Here is a 19,329-nt window from a genome sequence, read left to right as displayed (position 1 = left end):
CTCAGAGCCACCCCCCTAGGTGGTTAGGAGCTGGGGGAGGTCTCCAAGTCCTGCCTCTTGTGCAAGACCACCCTGCACAGAGGAGGGTGTGCCTCGGAGCTGGCCAGCAGCCCCGTGACCTTATAAATATGTCCCCTGCATGCCAGTTTTATTCTAATTTGTGGTGTTCCTCCTGCAGTTTATCTTTAAACCCAGACCAAAACCCACTTGATTTTCTTTTCGTACCCCTGTGGGGCAAACACTGTGGTGGCGCTTGAGGAGGGCGGATGGGGAGGTCGCTGTCCGGGTTGCAGGTCTGACCATGAGCCTGGGATTCATGGGACAGACCCACAGAGGGGTCAACACTGAGACTGCCACAGTCTCGGTTGCTGGTTTCGCATTTTATTTGTGGGTAGATCAACCCTCCCCAGGAACCCAGCACTGGTCTTTTCAGACCCTGTTAGGTTTGTTTTAGTAAAAAGTCAGAGAATGTCTGAGCTGAGCGCAGACCTAGAGATGGACGGATGGCTATCCCTCCCCTCACGGGTTCAGCCTGTCCTTGCCTTCCACTAAAGGCCTCAGAGACTGCGATGTCCTTGCAGGGCGTCCTCCCTTTGTCGCTGGGTCTTGCTGTTCACCACGCTCGTCCCCGGTCATTCACACATCAGGATGAATGAGCTCGTTAGTGCCTTTTCCAGTGTCCGTTCTGTCCAGGGGAAGGACAGACTGTCATTTGAGTCCTGCTGTGTGTCCAGGACCTTGGGGGAGTGAGTTGTTTGGGTGAATAAGACAGATCCTTGTTGTCAGGACGGAGGGGAGAAGGGTGCTTAGTCCTAACACACCGTGATCGACAGCTGGCGGAAACTCATGTGCCTGCCCGATGAGTGATGTCACGGTGACCACCTCGGGTCTCCAGGTGCGACGTGGGAGACAAGATTATAGACAGTGTGTGGGATTTATCTGATGCTGCTGTTCTCCTGTGTGGCGGCGTCCTTGTGTGGCTGTAAAAGAAGGCTGTCGGGTCTGTTTCCTGTTTTTCACTAAACTCCGCCAGGATGGACAGTCTTTCTGACCCTCATCTTTGTCCTCCGGTCCAGCTATCTCCTTTGGGGATCTCTCGAGGCCCTGGGCAAAGCGAAGGCCCTGCTCTGTGTACAGAGACCCCTGCGCAACCGAGTGGGCCCGCTCACCAGCCCCCTAGGATATCCTTGCAAAGGTCACAAATCACCCCCACAGAGGAGTGGCAGCTAGTGTCTTCGCAGAACCTTTTCAGCTAGATTTCAGGCCTGGGTCGAACGGGAGTCGGTGGACCCAGAACTCAGGGCCCAGCAACCTGGGTGACATCCTGTGCCCCCTCTACTGCCTTGGTGTGTCCTCAGCTGGTGGCCCTCATGATCCCCACTGTGCGAGGACTCTCACTTAAGGGAAGGACCTTGGTTTCTATCATCCAATGCGGTTTTCACAACCATGACCCTGTGACGCAGAGGGTACCCTAGGCTCGTCAAACAGGCTGAGAACCTGCGGCCCTTGGAGACTGGGATGATGTGCCCCATACACACACAAGAGGAGACCTCCAGGGGACAGTGGAGGTCTCCTGACCACGCTGGCCTAGGAATTCTGCAGCTATGTACTTAGTTTTGAGAAAAGAGTTCAGCGTCTGGTGCCGTGGAGCTAGGCAAGCCCCTGGGTGAGGGTGGGGATAGTGGTGTGGCCACTACTTCAAGCCAGGAGAGGGCCAGGCTGCACGGCCGGCGATGAGAGTCCCCCAAGACCATCAGGTATAGGGGAGGTGGGAAGGGGGACCGCAGGCGTGAAAACTGGCGGTTCCCTTTTCTTTTTCGTATCAGGAAGTCTCTCAGACCACAGTCAAAAACCGTGATGTCCTCTGTGGAAAATACGGAATTCTGGAACATCTTCAAGAGTTAAGTTTAGCCTTTCCCTAATTTGGCCCTGTCTGGTCCCCGCTGCCGAGTTTCAGTGATTCAGGGTTTGTTCCTTTTTTTTTTTTCTTTTCTGAGAGAGGCTATATAACATATTTTTTCAAAGACCCCAACTGATCATGGCTCTGGCCACCGCCCCCCACCCCTGCCAAGATACCAGGAACGGCCGTTTGGCGGTGTTGAGGTTTTGTGTAAGAGCCAGTCCATCTGGAGGCACCTCCCTTGTGCCTTCCACCTGGGGGCTCGCCAAGGCCTGACCATGAGAGGCGAGCTCCAAGCCACAATACCAGCGGGTCACATACAGGCAAGGTTGGGTTGTGTGGGCAGCTCCCCTGTGTTAGCGACTGGGGGTGGGGGAGATAGGCAGGTCCCAGGGGACACCATGTGCAAACCTGAGTGACCTGTAGTCTGGAGGGTGCCACACATGTCTTTGCTGGAATCACACAGTGTGTCCTCCAGGAACCACCTGGCATTTATGCTAATGACCCGGGTGCTTAAAGCATTGAAGGACCTTAGGCCCTGGCCATATGGCTCAGTGGATAGAGCATAGTCCTAGCATGCTGAGGTTGCGGGTTCAATCCCCGGTCATAGCACATACAAGAATCAACCAGTGAGTGCCCAACTAAGTGGAACAACAAATAAATGCTCCTCTACCTCTCTCATATCAATGGAAAAAAAAAAGATTAAGGGCCTTTAGAAATCAGTTGAGAACCCAGAGGGTTAGCTCTCAGAGGCTGCTTGAGACCCACGTCATGTAGAAAGCCACAAACATGGCTGGGTCGTAAATACCTCCTCTGCGAAGTGTCACCAGGGATGCGAAGGGCACGCCCTGCCCCTGCTCTCGGTGTTGCCCACGTTCATGGAGACTCTGCCCGAAGGCCCCGAGCTTCGAGAGCTGTGGAGAGGGTTTGCTGGTTCAGGAGCAGAGGAGGGAGCTTACTTTTAGGACTTAGTCACAGAGGAGGAGAGTTGTGTTTTCTTCTCAATGGGGCAGGACTCCGCTTAAGTGCTCAGTATCCCCCTGCTGTTTAGTTCAACAGATAAAAATGGGGTGTGGGAGCTTCAGGGCTTCTCCTGAAATTATGCGGCAAAACCCTCTCATTTGGCAGACTTGAAACGGCACTCAGACATGCCTGCGGCCCCCCAGGTAGCAAACAGGGCGGGGCCTGCGCTCTGCCTCCACCTCTGTGAACCGGTTGTGTCCTTACCTGCTGAGGGACACGGGACTCCTGCAGGCCTGGACTGGACCCTTTGATCAGCTGTCCTGCAGCCCGGGTGGTCTCACATGCCCCTGGCATTCGGTGTCCTCAGGTCTGCTCTGCAGGAGTGGAGAATGAAAACCTCAAACCTCATTAGATGTGTCCCTTCCCCAGTAGGAATCAAACGGCCGGCGATTTTGCTGGAATGTTCGTCCATGACCCCAATGTTGAAACTCCCCGGTTGGCCTTCAGGTGTAGGCCCAGGGGCCCCTGACTTTGGCAGCCTTTCTGTTTGTCTGTTTGTGAGCTTTCCTCGGGCTCTTTCTGGGGCATCCCAGCTGCATCAACAAAGACTTTCTGGAAGACCACACGTCAAGAAGTGCTTAATGGGCAGGGCTGCTTACGAGTCCCCACGCCCTGGCACCTCTGATTAAGGCTGGCTGAGGTGCGAGCAAAGCAGCCCCAGCCTGCAGGAATTCACACGTTGGTTGGTTGTAAACAGTATAAAGCCTCTGGCCTTATGGAGAAATGTTGGGATAAGTGTCAGGGAAGCGGGAGCCTACATAAGCCCCCCAACTATAGAAAGGATAAACGTGCCTGAGTGTGGGGCAATCATGTTGAGTAACACACTATGTTCTCCATGACGTCAGCTGAATTACTTCTCAAGAAGAAGCAGAGCTTCGAGACAAAGTGAATGTCGTCAGGTGCCCTGGGGAGGAGTCACTGAACTGCACAAATCCCCACCCATGCTTCTTCCCTCCCCTCAAGGTCTCACTGTGCCAAGGATTCTCGGTTTTTATTTTACGGAAGAGCTCTCCAGATCTTCCCAGCCTCTGACACATGAGTTGCTGTCTGCTCCTGGTGCTGAGCCACACCATGCAGGTGGGGCAGTTTCACAGAAGGAGCTCTGAGCCTGGAGTGGATGGACCTGGGCCGGAGGGCCTGCTTGCTGTCGCCCAGTTGTCTGACTCTGAGCAAGAGGCTTCCTCTCTCGGGCCCTCCTTGTCTCATCTCTACTCTGGGATGATACCACTTGCCCCTCCTAGTTGTAGGGGCTGCTCTGGGGACCAAATAAGGCAGCAGTGGGAAGGTTTAAGGACCATGCTGATGGCGGATGGGCGACGACAGCTCTGCTGTTGACACCTTCCTCTCCCATGATCGACTTTGAACTTCTGCCTGGATTTCTGAAGAGGGGTAGGGTGAGCTCGCATCTTGAGAATTTCCCCCAAACCTGGGCTTTTTCTCTTCTTCTGTCCTGAGGCTTTCCTGACAGGTGACATCATTAGTCCAGATCCTTAAGATGCATGCACTTCCCCAAGCAAATGCCCTGCTCCCGCTCTCTGGGGCACGTGGCCGAGGTCTGGAGTACACCGAGTGTGCAGGTGATGCCAAGCCCAGAGGGTAAAGCTGTTTGTTGGCAGAAATCTCATCTTCAACACCTCCGGGTGCCCTAGTATTGCTCAGTGAAGTACCCACCCCAGCACCCAAGGAGGGCCCAACGGGTGGTCAGCAGGACAAGGGAGAGGGTGTGTGTGTGTAAGGAACAGATGGAGCCGTGATAGGGAGCACGTGAGGCTCCCCCAGTGGGAGTGGAAAGTTGAAAAATCACACGGACAGGGCACAAGCTCCGCATCCTGGGACTTATGGAATGTCAGCCAACCTGAGAGGCCAGGTCTGACTTACTCGACCAGCTAATGGTCCTGTTGTGGCCACGGCTAGAGACCTTCCCACGCTGGCCTCCCCAGTGTGCCCTGTTTCCTGGTGAGGTCTGGAAGATTAGAATCACGGAATGTGGGGTGGGGGTGGCAGCCCCCAGCAGAGGCTACCCTGCGTGCCAAGGGGCTTCCTGTCCCTGTGGGGACGCTTGACCGAGCAAACCCACAGCACCTTGGAGTGGGCATGCAGATGTGGCCAGTCGATCTGATACTTGTGCTCTGGCTGGGAACAGCTGCACGGACCGCCACCGGCATCCTGTGATGGCAGCAGGGCCAGTGTCCTGGTCTCAGCTCTTTCTGGACTGTTCTGGACATGAGTTGCTGAGCCTCTGGGTTCCCCCATAGCTAGAACGGTGATGGTGCTCGGGACTGTCAGGGGAGGAACAAATGAGCATTATGGAAAAAGACTTCTGCTTGTGGAAACCGTTGTGCTGAAAGACATCGGAGGGTAATGGTATGGGAGACCAGGGAGGAATGTCCTCATTAACACAGGAGATAAAAGCCCCACACCTGGCCACTCCTCACTCCCCGTGAAAGGAGTTGCGCGGCGCCTGCTGGCTTGCTGACTCCTTGGTGTGCACAGCACACCCCTCATGCTGGGGCTGGGGGGAGGGGGTGTACCGTTTCTAGGAGTTCATTCAGACACTTCTGCACACCTGTTGTCCGCTGGGGGAAACAGGCTGAGGGATGGCAAGGGGAATGGCTTGCTCTGCCTTTGATGGAGACATAGCCAGTAAATGGTGGCAAGCAGCATGTGGCCCTCCGGGGACAATGAAAGAACTGTGGGGACACAGATAAAGAGAAGAATTGATTCTGCCCGAGGGTGGGGACCAGCCAGAGGTAATACTTGAACTGGGCTTTGCATGATGCGCAGGACTTCTGCCCAAACCAGGATCTGAGGGCTGGGCAGCAGTTGTAGGAGCAGAAAGGCATAGCAATTACACATGGCCCTGGGCCAGGCTCTACACTGAGGCTGGGCATGTTCTGGAGGGGCTGTTCTGAGACTGGGGAGAGTGGCCTTGAACCGAGGTGTCCGGGCAGTTAAGACAGCGTTCCAGACAAGCCACATTTGGAGGAACCACAGAGGGTCTGCCTGGGCTGTCGATAAAAGAAGGAACCAGGGTACCGAGCACGTCGGAGATTAGACCGCAGACATTAGCAAATCCGTGGGGCCTGTGCTGTGTCCTTGGGTGTGCGGAAGTTTTTAATTTTCATAGATAGTCCAGTTTATCTATGAACGTATTTGGTTGCCTGGGGTTTTGGTGTCATATTCAAAGAACTCATCACCAAATCCGACGTCATGAAGATTTACCCCTGTATTTTCCTTTTTAAGAGTTTTATAGGTTTAGCTCTTATGTTCAGATCTTTGATCTGTTTTGAGTTAAGTTTTGTGTGTGGTATAAGGTATGGGTCCCAGTCTATTCTTTGGTATGTGGATATACAGTTTTCCTAATGCTGTGTGTTGAACAGACTGTCTCTTTACATTGAGTGGTCCTGGCACCCTTGTCAAAAAATCATTTCGTCGTTTAGCTGTGAGAATTCACTTCTGGGCTCTCTGTTCATTGGTCTCTGTCTGTCTTCATGCAAGTACCATGCTATTTTGATTACTAGAGTTCTGTAATAAATCAGGAAGTTGGAGACCTCTCATTTATTTTTTAAGATCGTGCTCTGTTTCTGCCCTAGGACCTGAGCTCCTTTGCCATGCCACTCCTGGACGGGGACCTGGACAGTTCCGAGAAGCACTCTTCTCGTAAGGTAAGGTCCCCTTCCTTGCAACTCACCTGAGATACTGCTAGGGTCCTGGGGCCCCACTGGTCCTTCAGCGCAGGGTGGGGGAATGGCAAAGAGGTGGACCTGAGGTTCAAGGTCACTGAGAAGGTGTCCCTGCGAGGGCATCTTTTAAAGAACCTTAAGCCTAGTTTGAGGGAGCCCTCTGGTGGTGGAAGAACTCACAGGGGTCATGGTGCTGGGCAGGCACCCCCAAGTGGACAGAGGCCAGCGTGGACACAGGGGCTGCCTCTGGGTATGTGCATTCACCTCCTGTCCCAACATGCCTGTGATCACCAGGGTCTCTGGAGACAGACCTGCAAACAGGTTAAAGGGGGGAGATACATCATTTTGAGTGATGGCCTCTGCCTTCCCATCTTCCTGGCTCCCTCCAGGAAGCCCCATCTGGAGAGCTGGACAGAAGTCAGTGGGCCTCTGTGTGGTGCTGACTGGCCCGTGGATGGGCCGTTTCCAGGTCCTGTGCTGTCCAAACCTGCCTCTGTTTGTAGAAGAACTTAGGGTTGTTTCTCGGTTAGGGTCCTGGGGAGGAACAGCTGAGTGGAAGAGGACCTTGGAGGAGCAGGTCTGACAGTGACAGGTCCAGAGCTGGGCCAAGGTCTGAATGCCTGAGTCTGAGTGACCTTATCCACCTCTCTGTCCCTCTTCCGCAGGTGGATAGTCCCTTCAACTCCGGGAGCCCCTCCAAAGGGTTCTTCTCCAGAGGCCTCCAGCACCGACCCTCCAGCCCCGTGTTGGCCCCCATGAGGCCCAAGACTAGCCCCAGCTCCCCCAAAACCGTGTTCCCGTTCTCCTACCAGGAGTCCCCTCCACGCTCCCCACGCCGTGTGAGCTTCAGTGGGTTCTTCCGCTCCTCATCCAAAGAGTCGTCCCCCACCTCCAGCTCATCTACCTCGCCGGGGGGCATCAAGTTCTTCTCCCGCTCCAGAAAAAGTAAGACACTGATGATGCTGTGTTTTCCTGGCAGGTGCCAGGCTGCGGGGGTGGGTTGGGGGTGGGGGTACTTCCTCTGTTTGGCACCTACCTGCCGGGGCAGCAGAGCCAGCCCATGGCTGTCACTTGGTGCTGAGTGTCCCCCGGGAAGAGATCTCCCTCCAGAACCATGTCGGTTTCCACCTGTCAGCTCCTCCCTACACTGGTCCATCCAGAGTGGCCTGGCCCATGGGGTGAACTGCAACTATCTGATGCTCAGCGAGGCGTTGGCTTCTGCCCATTTCTGAGAAACAGGCATGACATGATGCCATTAAAGTCTGTCCTCGGCCTGGGGCTGAGAGGCCCAGTCCTCACTCGCGTCTGCTGATGGCCCTGGTGCTGCTGGTACGGAATCGGGGGATTCGAGGGTATTTCTTCCTGGCTGATCAAGTGAGTCGGTCATAAATTACTTATGATTGAAGTGCATGACATTCTCAGATGGGCGCTGCTGGGCATGGTGGGAAATTTGGAGAAGCAAATGGGCGCTTCTCCTATGTGCCCTGGCCGGGAATCGAACCCGGGTCCCCCACATGCCAGGCCGACGCTCTACCGCTGAGCCAACCGGCCAGGGCCTGAGTCTTTAACTGTGTGTGGCGTTGGCATGAGGGGGTGTCGGTGTGAAGGAGGTTGGCGTGCATGGCCTTGGAGTGCGGGGTGTAGTCGTGCGTGGCGTCTGCGTACAGAGAGTCAGCGTGCGTGGCGTCAGCGTGAGAGGCATCTGCGTGCGGGGTATAGGTATGTGTGGTAATGGCGTGCGTGGTGATGGCGTACGTGGCATGGCCTTGGTGTGAAGGACGTTGCAGTGGAGTGTGCATGGCGTAGGCATGAGGGGCCTTGGCATGAGGGACATCGGCGTGCATGGGTCGGTGTGCATACTGTGCATGGCATCGGCGTGCGTGGTGTCCGTGAGGGGTGTAGGCGTGTGTGGCGTCGGCGTAGGGAGCGTCGGCGTGCATGGTGGCAGGGTGCGTGGCGGTCTCGCACATCCCGTCCTCGTTCTTGTTCATGTTGGGCACTTAGCAGAACCGCGGGCCCTTCCTTTCCCCTCGGGGTAGTTTGGCTCCCGGGCTTAGTCTGTGGCCGGCGGAGGCTCAGTGTAGACACAGCGATGCAGCTGGCTCTGCTCCCCTCCTGGTGGGGGCGCCCTTTGCCTCCACAGTGCTGCCGTCAGGGGGAGGGCTGCCTGCACACAGGGCTGTGCCCCGGAACCTGTTTGGGAAGGGAACCAAGTGCACACCACCCGGGATGGAAAGTCTGGGGAGGCTGCTGCTGTGCCCCGCGAAGAAGGGACAGGGTTTTGTAGAATGACTCTGGCTGTGGCCGCCCTCCCGGATTCCCACCCCTCACAGTTCCCTGCAGAACCCCACCTTTGACAGGGGTCTCTCTGCGGGGAAGGGAGCTGGGTACCGAGGACCACTGCTGTGTGGCCGCCGGGATGAGGCAAGAGCCCGGACTCAGGTCTGCAGGCAGCTCCCCCCGCCTCGCACCCACCACACACGTGTGTGTGTGTGTGTGTGTGTGTGTGTGTGTGTGAGAGAGAGAGAGAGAGAGAGAGAGAGAGAGAGAGAGAGAGAGTGACAGTGCATCTCCACATCCTTTCCAGCAGTCTCTGGTGATAGCTGGCGGATCATGGGTGTCACAGGAACGGGAGATGGAATTAAGCCTGAAACGGCCATTTATCGCGGTCCTGGAGGTGCATTGGTCCCCTAGGGGCTCTGCACACTGTGGTCAGAGGCAAGGAAGGCCCCTATCATCCCGTCCGCATCCGGTTCACGGGCCAGGGACGCAGGGGTCCTGCAGGCATTGTTGTCCCGTTACCAGGCCAGGGCCAATAGGGAAGTCAGGGGAGATAACGCGTGTAATTCAGAAGCTGTTAACGCCGATTGTAAAGGTGAACAATCTCATTTAATCCTTGTTAAAACGGTGATGGGTGGAAGCGTGTCCCCCACACCTGACCAGGCTCAGGAAACCTCGATTTTTTCATGGCTTTGTGGCCGAGTGACCGCTAGGGGGCGACATAGCTTCACTGCTGACCCTCCTGCTGGCCACAGCCTGGCCCTGCCCGGGGTAGGCAGAGATGAGACTCCCTCTGCCTGCCTGGTTTCTCCAGCTTGGTGCGTCTGCCTTCAGAAACATCTCCCAGACAGAAGAAGGTTGGTGTCCTAAAGGAGGGGACCCGTGTGTCCCAGTTGAATACATTCGTCCCAAGCACCAGGCACTGAAGGTTACAGCAGCAGTGAGCAAGTGAGGCTCAGCCTTGGTGGGTTACAAATATTGATCGATTTACGACCTATGCAACTTACGACCATTCAACTTTACGACCACAATCGCTAGCCACTTCTGCTCCACATCTGGCAGCGTAAGCATTCCCCAGCTGGGCTCAAGACAATGCGGACCAGCTTCTGGCAGCACTACCATCTCCGCATGCACCATTTCAACTCTTATCCCAGACTTGGTACAGCAATTTGTGTTTTGTGTCTTAGATATTTTTCATCAAACCCCTCCCAAGATGTCTACCAAGAGGAAATTGTCTTTGCAAATATTAAGCCAGTTGTACTGGTAGTGCAGTGTTTTACTTAAAACTGATGAATGTAAAAATAAGAAACAAAATGGTGTAGAGATGATACAAATGGCATAAAATGAACAAAGAAAATTATGATATATAACAATAATGAAAGAAAGTTATGATAAAATATGACTTAAAGATTTTTATAACATCATTTCACAGTACTGTATATATAGCCTACTCAACTTATGACCAAATCGTGTTACGACCGGAGCCCATCGTGGTCGTAAGTCGAGCATTAGCTATATATTCTGGGGGCGGGAGAGATGTGTTCAGGGGTGAAGGAGTAGGTAGAGGCTGTGTTAGGAAGGCCTCTGACGTGGAGGCATTTGAACAGGGATGAGATGGAGGGCCAGGCGGGCAAGCAGGGCAGGGGGGGAGAGCGTTATAGATGTCCTGAGCAGGGACACCTCCAAGCCTGCAGTCAGCAGACTAGGGGGGTAGGTGGGACCTTGCAGGCCAGGGCAGGATCCCGTATTTTTATTGAGGGGTCAGGAAGCCATGGGATGGTCTCCCCGAGGGAGTGACTTATACCTGGAGGGATCAGTGTGTCTACTGTGCAGAGGGAGATGGGAGAGATGGACGTGGGGGAGAGAGGACCCAGGGAACTGCCGGAGTGACCTGAAGCTCCAGCACAATGCTCTCCCACCTCCCTTAAGACCTCCTTGTGCCCTGCCTTTCCCATAAGGCCACTAGTTATGCTAGCTGTGAGCTGTCCACCCACGCTGTGGAAGGGGCTGCCATTTTAGGATTCTGTGCTGTCTGTGTTTCCCCATGGTAGGCTTCTGTTCTGTTGTGTCTTCTGGAAGGTCCTCTGGCTAACATGTCATGTGCCTGCCCCTCAGTCTCCCAAGCTCTCCGATGTCCCCCCCCCCCGTGCCAGCCAGAATCTCACACGGCACAAGCCCCACAGTCTGAGTGTGGCCTTTCCCAGGAGGACCCCCAGGATCTGGGCTGTGTGTGCGTTTGGATAAAGGTGAAAGCAATTGGAACATGCAAGGGAAGGGCTGGTTCTCGTCGCCCCCATCGTAAAGGAAGGGGGAAAATTTACTTTGGGGACCCAGAGCCCCTTTTTTTTCTTCCTCTTGTGGGCTTGCAGCTCAAAGAGTCACAGTGTCCTTACCTTTCTCCCTCCTCTCTCAGACCGAAACCAACTTTCTGGAGAGGCTCTGGCAGAGGTATGCAGACTAAGGTGCACTGATAGAAGTTCAAGGCCACATACATGGGCTGTAGTTGGCACATTCGTCACCGAGAAGGGGTTTCTAGCATCCAAACCAGGTGCGCCGGATAATTTTCAGAAACAGTTTTCTTTTGAGAACACCAAGGTCATGCGGCAATGGCTCTAGGGGCCGAGATGGGTGGCATTTTTCTGGCCAGCCCCTGCTGAACAAGAAGGGGCATCTTGTCCTCCATGGGCAGCAGTCCACACTGAGTGAGTGCTGCTGATAGAAGTGGGCCCCGCTGGGCATGGGAACATTATCTTTTGTCCTACTAGAAAAGAGGCATTGAAAATTGCTGACCTGGGCGGCCAGCTGCTCTGATTACACCGAAGGCTACTTCAGGTCATGACTGTGGTATCTGTAGGAAAGTCAGGAAGAAGGTGACAGTGTGTCCTGGGACCCAGGAGTCTCTTTCCCTCTGCTAGTAAAGGACACAAACAGCTGATCACAACAGCAGTTCGAGACATTTTTGGACTGCCACCCCCAGCAAGAAACGACATTTCGTCAACCTGGAAATGCTGAGGTTGCCGGTTCAAAACCCTGGGCTTGCCTGGTCAAGGCACATATGGGAGTTGATGCTTCCTGCTCCTCTCCCCTTCTCTCTCTCTCTCTCTCCTCTCTATAATGAATAAATAAAAATCTTAAAAAAAAATTGTTTAAAAAAATAATAATTCCAAAAAAAAATTATAAAAAAAAAAAAAAAAAAAAAAGAAACGACATTTCTGTCGTCATCCGGTCTGTACCCACACACGGCTGAGAGCCACTTCTCGGGGGACAGTATTTGTACTGGCCTATACGTTCTGTTTTCCGTTCCATGCCTCTTTTCCAAGCATGCTCCCTCCGACCCACACAGTCGGATTCGCGCAGGGGACGTTTGCACTTAGGAGAACACTGCCTTACATGGCCACGCACTGCAAGATGGGGCTTGAGTGGCTGGAGCAAGTCAGGCTGGGAGCTTTCAGGGCATGGAGAGCCAGGGGTGGAAGGAAGCTCCAGGTTTGGCCAGAGGTGTGGGATGGCAGGAGTTGGAAGGGTCCGTTTCTCAGACCAGCTCACAACTGCCACTGAGGTCACACGGCCTTGGTACATCCAAGTCAGCTTTGCTGTCTGTTTGCGGCTGAACGAGGCCGTGGAGACTTCCCCACGGAGGGCTGTGGTCCTGAAGGTGGGCCAGTTCCGTATCTGTCCATGATGTCTGAGGATGTCACAGGGACCGTGTGCAGTTCGCACGAGTGTTCCAGAGAAGGCTGTTGAACTTGTTAAGACAGCCAGTCCTCGGGCGCGTCTCTGAATTGGAGTGGAGACAGCTTTTCCTTTCTCTCCCAGCCGCTCGTTTACTTTTCCAATAAGTCTTTGTTTTCCCGTAAAACATCACGAGGTCAGTGCCATGTGTGGTGGCATGAACTTAGACTTCAGAAGACTGCGCTGTGGAGCCTCCAAGGCCTTGCTGCGCATGCCAGGGGCTCCCGTTGGAGGACCGCCTTGCCTCCGCCAACTCGGGAGCAGGACAGCCAGTTCGCTCTGAGAGACAGCGGGATCCCACCCCAGCATGTGAGTTCGGCACACAGGGCCGGCTGCCCTGCAGAATCTCAGAGCCGACCCCTCCCTATCTTCTCTTAAGGAGCCCAATTTACCTGACACATCAGTCAAGGTCCCGCCTGCAGGACAGAGCCTCTTTCTATTAAAACAGATGGAACTTGGTGACCCCAAGGCTATAAAGTTGAGGGAGGAACCGAGAAGCCAGAGATGAGTGACAAAGTGTCTACTCCCCTGGGTGGGAGAGGCTAAGAGAGGGGGCGGTACAGGGGGCTGGGGACACAGGTGACCTGGTGGAAGGTGAGCGTTGGCCTCAGTGGCAGGCTACGGAGATGGAGGGGCTGTAGCCACTGCCAGGGAGGCTGCCCAAGGTCTCTCCCTCCCCTCCAGGCTGCAGGCCAGCCGGGAACAGGGAGCCTGTGTGCTGAGCAGAGCAGAGCAGAGCAGCTCTGGGGAAAGTCATGCCAGCTCTGAAACTTTCTCTGAGGGTCCCATGGAGTGTGCTTGCCTCTTGGCTTTCCTCTGAGCCCCACCCTCCCTCCTTTCCGTCTTGAATGCTGATCCCCGAGAGCATTGCTAACGTGTCCTACACGTCGGTTTCCATCCCAGAGTCTGCCTTCCACTCAGAACCTGCATGTCATCTTTAGGACGGCGGGTGCCTACCACTTCCTTCCTCTGCTCCAGTGTCCTGAGGTCAGAGTGGCCATTTGAAGGAAGGAAGGAGTGGATGAATGAATGGACGAACGTGTGAACGAGGCAGAATTGAGCCAGTTCTGAGGACTGGTTTGGTCTGGGGACGGACACTGGGCCCTGCACCGGGTAAATTGTACCAGCGGCCCTGGGTTTGTTCCCACACATCGCCGTGAATCCAGAGTTATGTGCGTTTTACCCTGCGCCTGGCTAAAATAAGATTTCCCCCCCTGGACTGGCTGGGCTCCATGGCCCCATTCTGAGGCTGAGAGCGTGCCCTGCTGTCCGCAGATGCCCCCCCAAGCTGCCTTGGCTCGGCAGAAGCCGGTGCCTCAGGCCCTGCACTCACCGGCCATGGCCAGAGCCTTCCGGATCTAGGCAGCTGGTGAGGTCTGACTCCAGGCCGAGAGAACTTCAGAAGAACGTGACTCATCCTGCCTGCCCATAAAGAAAGGAAAAGTATGTGTGGCATCTGAGTTTCCTGAAAAGTTGGGCCAACACTCTGCAAAGCTATGTCGCCTGGCGCCCGGCGCGATCCCCTGGGAGGGCGCCCTCTGGCGGCTGTCACGCGGGGGCCGCAGGCCCCGGCAGGGGTGATGCTGACGGATAATGCTTACTTGCGTTCTTGCCCTGACCAGTTTATTTCTTCATTCCTTTCTTTTTTTAAAAAAATCGCACTTCATTATGACAATCTCAAACTTACAGAAAAGTTGCAAAAACCCCCCACAAAACTACAGAGAATTCTCATAAGCCTTTCCTCTAGATTCCCCAATGTTAGCATTTTTCTACACTTGCTCACGGACCCTCTCTCCCACTCACTCTCTCTCTCCCATAAATTGTGTTTGTGTGTGTGTGTGTGTGTGGGGTTAATACAAAACCCAAAACATCCAGAATAAGTTGCAGATATAATGTTTCTGTATTTCTAAGTCCTTCTGTGTATATTTCACACAACTAGGACATTCTCTGATCTACAGTTTAATACAGGAAATAAACCTTAATATGAGAGTATGTGCTCAGTAAGTCATATATTTTATTTTTTGGAACCATTTTTTTTAAAAGTTCATTTCTATTAATAACACAGCCTTTAACCACAGCGATTGGGTGTTGTGCATTATCTATCAATGTTAAATCCAAGTCTTATCTAAAGCTTAAGGGGATTGCTTCCTTAATTTCTGACAGTTCATTGTTAGTGTATAAAAATGCCTCTGATTTCTGAGTATTAAGTTTATATCCTGCCACCTTGCTGAATTCATTTATCAGGTCTAGTAGTTTTTTGACTGAGACTTTAGGGTTTTCTATATACAATATCATATCATCTGCAAATAATGATAGTTTTACTTCTTCTTTTCCAATTTGGATGCCTTTTATTTCTTTTTCTTGTCTGATTACTGTGGCTAGGACTTCCAGAACTATGTTGAATAAAAGTGGTAAAAAGGCCTTGTTCCTGATCTTAAGGGGATTGATTTTAATTTTTGCCCACTGAGTATGATGTTGGCTGTGGGTTTGTCATAGATGGCCTTTATCATGTTGAGGTATGTTCCCTGTATTCCCACTTTGCTGAGAATTTTGATCATGAATGGGTGCTGGATTTTATCAAATGCTTTTTCTGAATCTACTGAAATTATCATGTGGTTTTTCTCCTTCCTTTCGTTTATGTGATGAATCACATTGATTGATTTGCGAACAATGTACCAGCCTTGCCTCCCAAGAATAAATCCCACTTGATCATGGTGTATGATTTTTTCCATATATTGCTGGATCCGGTTTGCTAATATTTTGTTGAGGATTTTAGCATCTAAATTCATCAGAGATATTAGCCTATAATTTTCTTTCTTTGTGTTGTCTTTGCCTGGTTTTGGAATCAGAATTATGCTCACCTCATAAAAGGAGCTTGGAAGTCTTCCTTCCTCTTGAATTTTTTGAAATAGCTTGAGAAGGATAGGAATTAGTTCTTCTTTGAATATTTGGTAGAATTCACTTGTGAAGCATCAGGCCCAGGACTTTTCTTTCTGGGGAGTTTTTTGATAACTGTTTCAATCTCATTTGTTGTAATCGGTCTGTTTAGGTTTTCTGATTCTTCCAGATTAATTTTTGGAAGATTATATGTTTCAAGGAATTTGTCCATTTCATCTAGGTTGTCTAGTTTTTTGGTGTACAGTTCTTCATAGTATTTTCTTACAATATTTTGTATTTCTGTTGTGTCAGTTGTTATTTCTCCACTCTCATTTCTAATTTTATTTATTTGAGTCCTCTCTCTTTTTTTCTTGGTGAGTCTGGTTAAAGGTTCATCGATCTTGTTTACCTTTTCAAAGAACCAGCTCCTGGTTTCATTGATCCTCTGTATTGTTTCTTTAGCTTCTATGTCATTTATTTCTACTCTGATCTTTATTATTTCCTTCCTTCTACTAGCTCTGGGCTTTACTTGCTGTTCTTTTTCTAGTTCTTTTAGATTCAGGGTCAAGTTGTTTATTTGAGCTTTTCCTAGCTTCTTAAGGTATGCCTGTAATGCTATGAACTTCCCTCTCAGGACTGCTTTTGCTGTGTCCCATAAATTTTGAGTTGATATATGCTCTTTATTGTTTGTTTCTAGGAATTTTTAAATTTCTTCTTTGATCTCATTGTTAACCCATTCGTTATTTAATAACATGCTATTTAGTTTCCAAGTATTTGAGTATTTTTCAGTTTTTCTGTTGTGGTTGATTTCTAGTTTCATGCCATTGTGATCAGAGAAAGTGCTCAATATGATTTCAATCTTCTTAAATTTGTTGAGGCTGCTTTTGTGCCCTAATATGTGGTCTATCCTAGAGAATGTACCATGAGCACTTGAAAAGAATGTATATTCTGCTGCTTTAGGGTGAAAGGTTCTGAAGATATCTATTTTTTTTTTTTCATTTTTCTGAAGCTGGAAACGGGGAGAGACAGTCAGACAGACTCCCGCATGCGCCCGACCGGGATCCACCCAGAACGCCCACCAGGGGCAACGTTCTGCCCACCAGGGGGCGATGCTCTGCCCATCTTGGGCGTCGCCATGTTGCGACCAGAGCCACTCTAGCGCCTGAGGCAGAGGCCACAGAGCCATCCCCAGCGCCCGGGCCATCTTTGCTCCAATGGAGCCTTGGCTGCAGGAGGGGAAGAGAGAGACAGAGAGGAAGGCGCGGCGGAGGAGTGGAGAAGCAAATGGGCGCTTCTCCTGTGTGCCCTGGCCAGGAATCGAACCCGGGTCCTCCGCACGCTAGGCCGACGCTCTACCACTGAGCCAACCGGCCAGGGCCGAAGATATCTATTAAATCGAGTTGATCTAGTATGTCCTTTTAAGTCTGCTGTTTCTTTGTTAATTTTCTTTCTTGAGGATCTATCTAGTGATGTTAGTGGGGTATTGAAATCCCTTACTATTATAGTATTGCTGTTGATCTCGCCCTTTAAACCCATCAAAGTCTGCTTTATATATTGTGGTGCTCCTATATTAGGTGCGTAGATATTTATAATGGTTATATCTTCCTGTTGGATTGCTCCCTTTATCATTATGTAGTGGCCTTCTTTATCTCTTACTATAGCCTTTGTTGTAAAGTCTATTTTGTCTGATATAAGTATTGCTACCCCAGCTTTTTTTTTCATTTCCATTTGCATGAAATATTTTTTCCATCCTTTTATCTTCAGTCTGTGTGCTTTTGTTTTAAGTTGTGTCTCTTCTAGGCAGCATATGTATGAGTCCTATTTTCTTATCCATGCAGCTACCCTATGTCTTTGGATCAGATCATTTAATCCATTTACATTTAAGGTTATTATTGATATGTAGTTGTTTATTGCCATTTTATTCTTTAAAACTGTAATCCTCTTTTGCTATATTCTTTTTCTCCTTTGATCTATTTACAACAGGCCCCTTAGCATTTCTTGCAGTCTTGGTTTGGTTGTAGTGAATTCCTTGAGTTTTTTTTGTCTGTAAAGCTTTTTATTTCTCCTTCAATTTTAAATGATAGCCTTGCTAGATAAAGTAGTCTTGGTTGTAGGCTCTTGTTTTGCATTACTTTGAATATTTCTTGCCATTCCCTTCTGACCTCAAGTGTTTCTGTTGAGAAGTCGGAAGTCTTTCTTATGAGGGCTCCTTTGTAGGTGATAGTCTTTTTTTCCTCTAGCAGCTTTTAATATTTTCTCTTTATCACTTAGCTTTGATATTTTAATTATGATGTGTCTTGGTGTAGATTTCTTTGGGTTTCTCTTTAATGGAGTTCTCTGTGCTACTTGAACTTGTGAGATGTTTTCCTGCCTTAATTGAGGGAAGTTTTCAGCTATGATATGTTTGAACAAAGTCTCTATCCCTTGTTCTTTCTCTTCTTCTTCAGGAACCCCTATGATGCAGATGTTATTTCTCTTCATGTTGTCACAGAGCTCTCTTAGAGTATCCTCAGACTTTTTGAGTCTCTTTTCTTTTTTTCTGCTCTGCTTCTGTGCCTTTATTTATCATGTCCTCTAACTCGCTGATTCTATTCTCAGCTTCATCCATCCTGCTTTTAATTCCTTCCATTGTGTTCTTCATTTCTGATATTATATTTGTCATTTCTGACTGATTCTTTTTTATTATTTCCATTTCCTTTTTTTATATTTGCTATCTCTTTAAGTGTTCGTAATGACCATCTATTGTTGTTTTAATATCTTTGAGCATCCTAACAATCATTATTTTAAACTCTGCATCTGGTAATTTGGTTATATTTGACTCATTCAGGTCCTTTTCTGGGGATTTCTCTTGATTCATTTGTGTTGCATTTCTCTGCCTTCTCATCTTTTCTGTGTAAAAGAAGGTTTTGGCCACTGGAGTCCACTGGGTGTGTCCTCTGTGTTCCCTAGGTGTGGTCTGTCTGCAGGCCCGCCACCCCCTCTGCTGTTGCTGCCTAGGGCGTTCAGGCATGGGCATTGCCAGTGTCTGCCCACTGGGGCTGTTGCTGTGGTTTCTGCCTCTCCTTCACAGGAGTGGCTGTGATCACGTGCTCGAGTGTACAAGCCTTGGTGGCCTTGGCCTTTGCCCTGCCCCCGGGTGGCATTATGCTCGGCCCTGAGGGCAGGGGTGAGCACCTTTGCTCAGCTGTGGGTCTCTGCCTGATTCTGGGCTTTCGCTCTACCCTTGCAGGAGAAGCCTGCTCGTTGGATGGCTGCAAGCCTTGGCTCCATGGGCAGGGCAGGACTGCATGCCCATGCTCAGTAGCGGACTCCGCCTTTTCTGGTCTTTTGGTTCCACCCCCGTGGGAGGAGCCAGCTCCCAAGTCAGGCCACAGGCCTTGGTTCTATGGGCGGGGCAAGGCTGTGCTCCTGCACCCTTGCTTAAGAACAGATCTCCATCCCGTCCTGGGTTCCCGCCATCCCCCCACAGGCTGTATTGCAGGCGGCCCGTAGCTGGGCTTGACCACTTTTGCATGCCCCCTCCTCCCCAGCTGGGCAAGACTGAGCTCACACCTGGGCCTCAGTGGTGGCCAGTCAGCTTCCGCCCTTGCCGACAGAACCGCGCTTCCACATCCTGTCTCCGCCTGCCCTCAGGCAAACCCTCAGCCGTGTGGGTGGGGGCGCTGTAGCTCAGACCCTAAGACTCACTACTGTAGTCCCGAAAGCTCCCTCCTTCTAAGTGACTCTGCTCTGAGTGCCGCGGGAGAGCTTGTTTAGCTGGTGTCCTGCTTCCCTTTGCTGCTATTGCTGTTTCCAGGGGAAATATTCACTTAAGATTTGGAGAGTGACTCGTCC

At 51.3% G+C, this 19,329-nt stretch overlaps 1 protein-coding gene across 2 annotated transcripts in view; it reads left to right on the top strand.

Moving 5' to 3' along the window:
• The window catches only part of PRKAG2 (protein kinase AMP-activated non-catalytic subunit gamma 2), a 200,514-nt gene that overhangs the window by 47,266 nt on the left and 133,919 nt on the right, over nt 1-19,329 (top strand). For both annotated transcript variants that reach the window (XM_066237433.1, XM_066237432.1), the window contains exons 2-3: nt 6,517-6,588; nt 7,272-7,551. In XM_066237433.1, the coding sequence (XP_066093530.1) occupies nt 6,517-6,588; nt 7,272-7,551 (352 nt within the window). The remainder of the gene's footprint in view (nt 1-6,516; nt 6,589-7,271; nt 7,552-19,329) is intronic.

The sequence above is a fragment of the Saccopteryx bilineata genome, chromosome 6 (genome assembly GCF_036850765.1).
Source record: "Saccopteryx bilineata isolate mSacBil1 chromosome 6, mSacBil1_pri_phased_curated, whole genome shotgun sequence".
NCBI classification, from domain to species: Eukaryota; Metazoa; Chordata; class Mammalia; order Chiroptera; family Emballonuridae; genus Saccopteryx; species Saccopteryx bilineata.
This window is presented reverse-complemented; position numbering and strand designations above follow the sequence as displayed.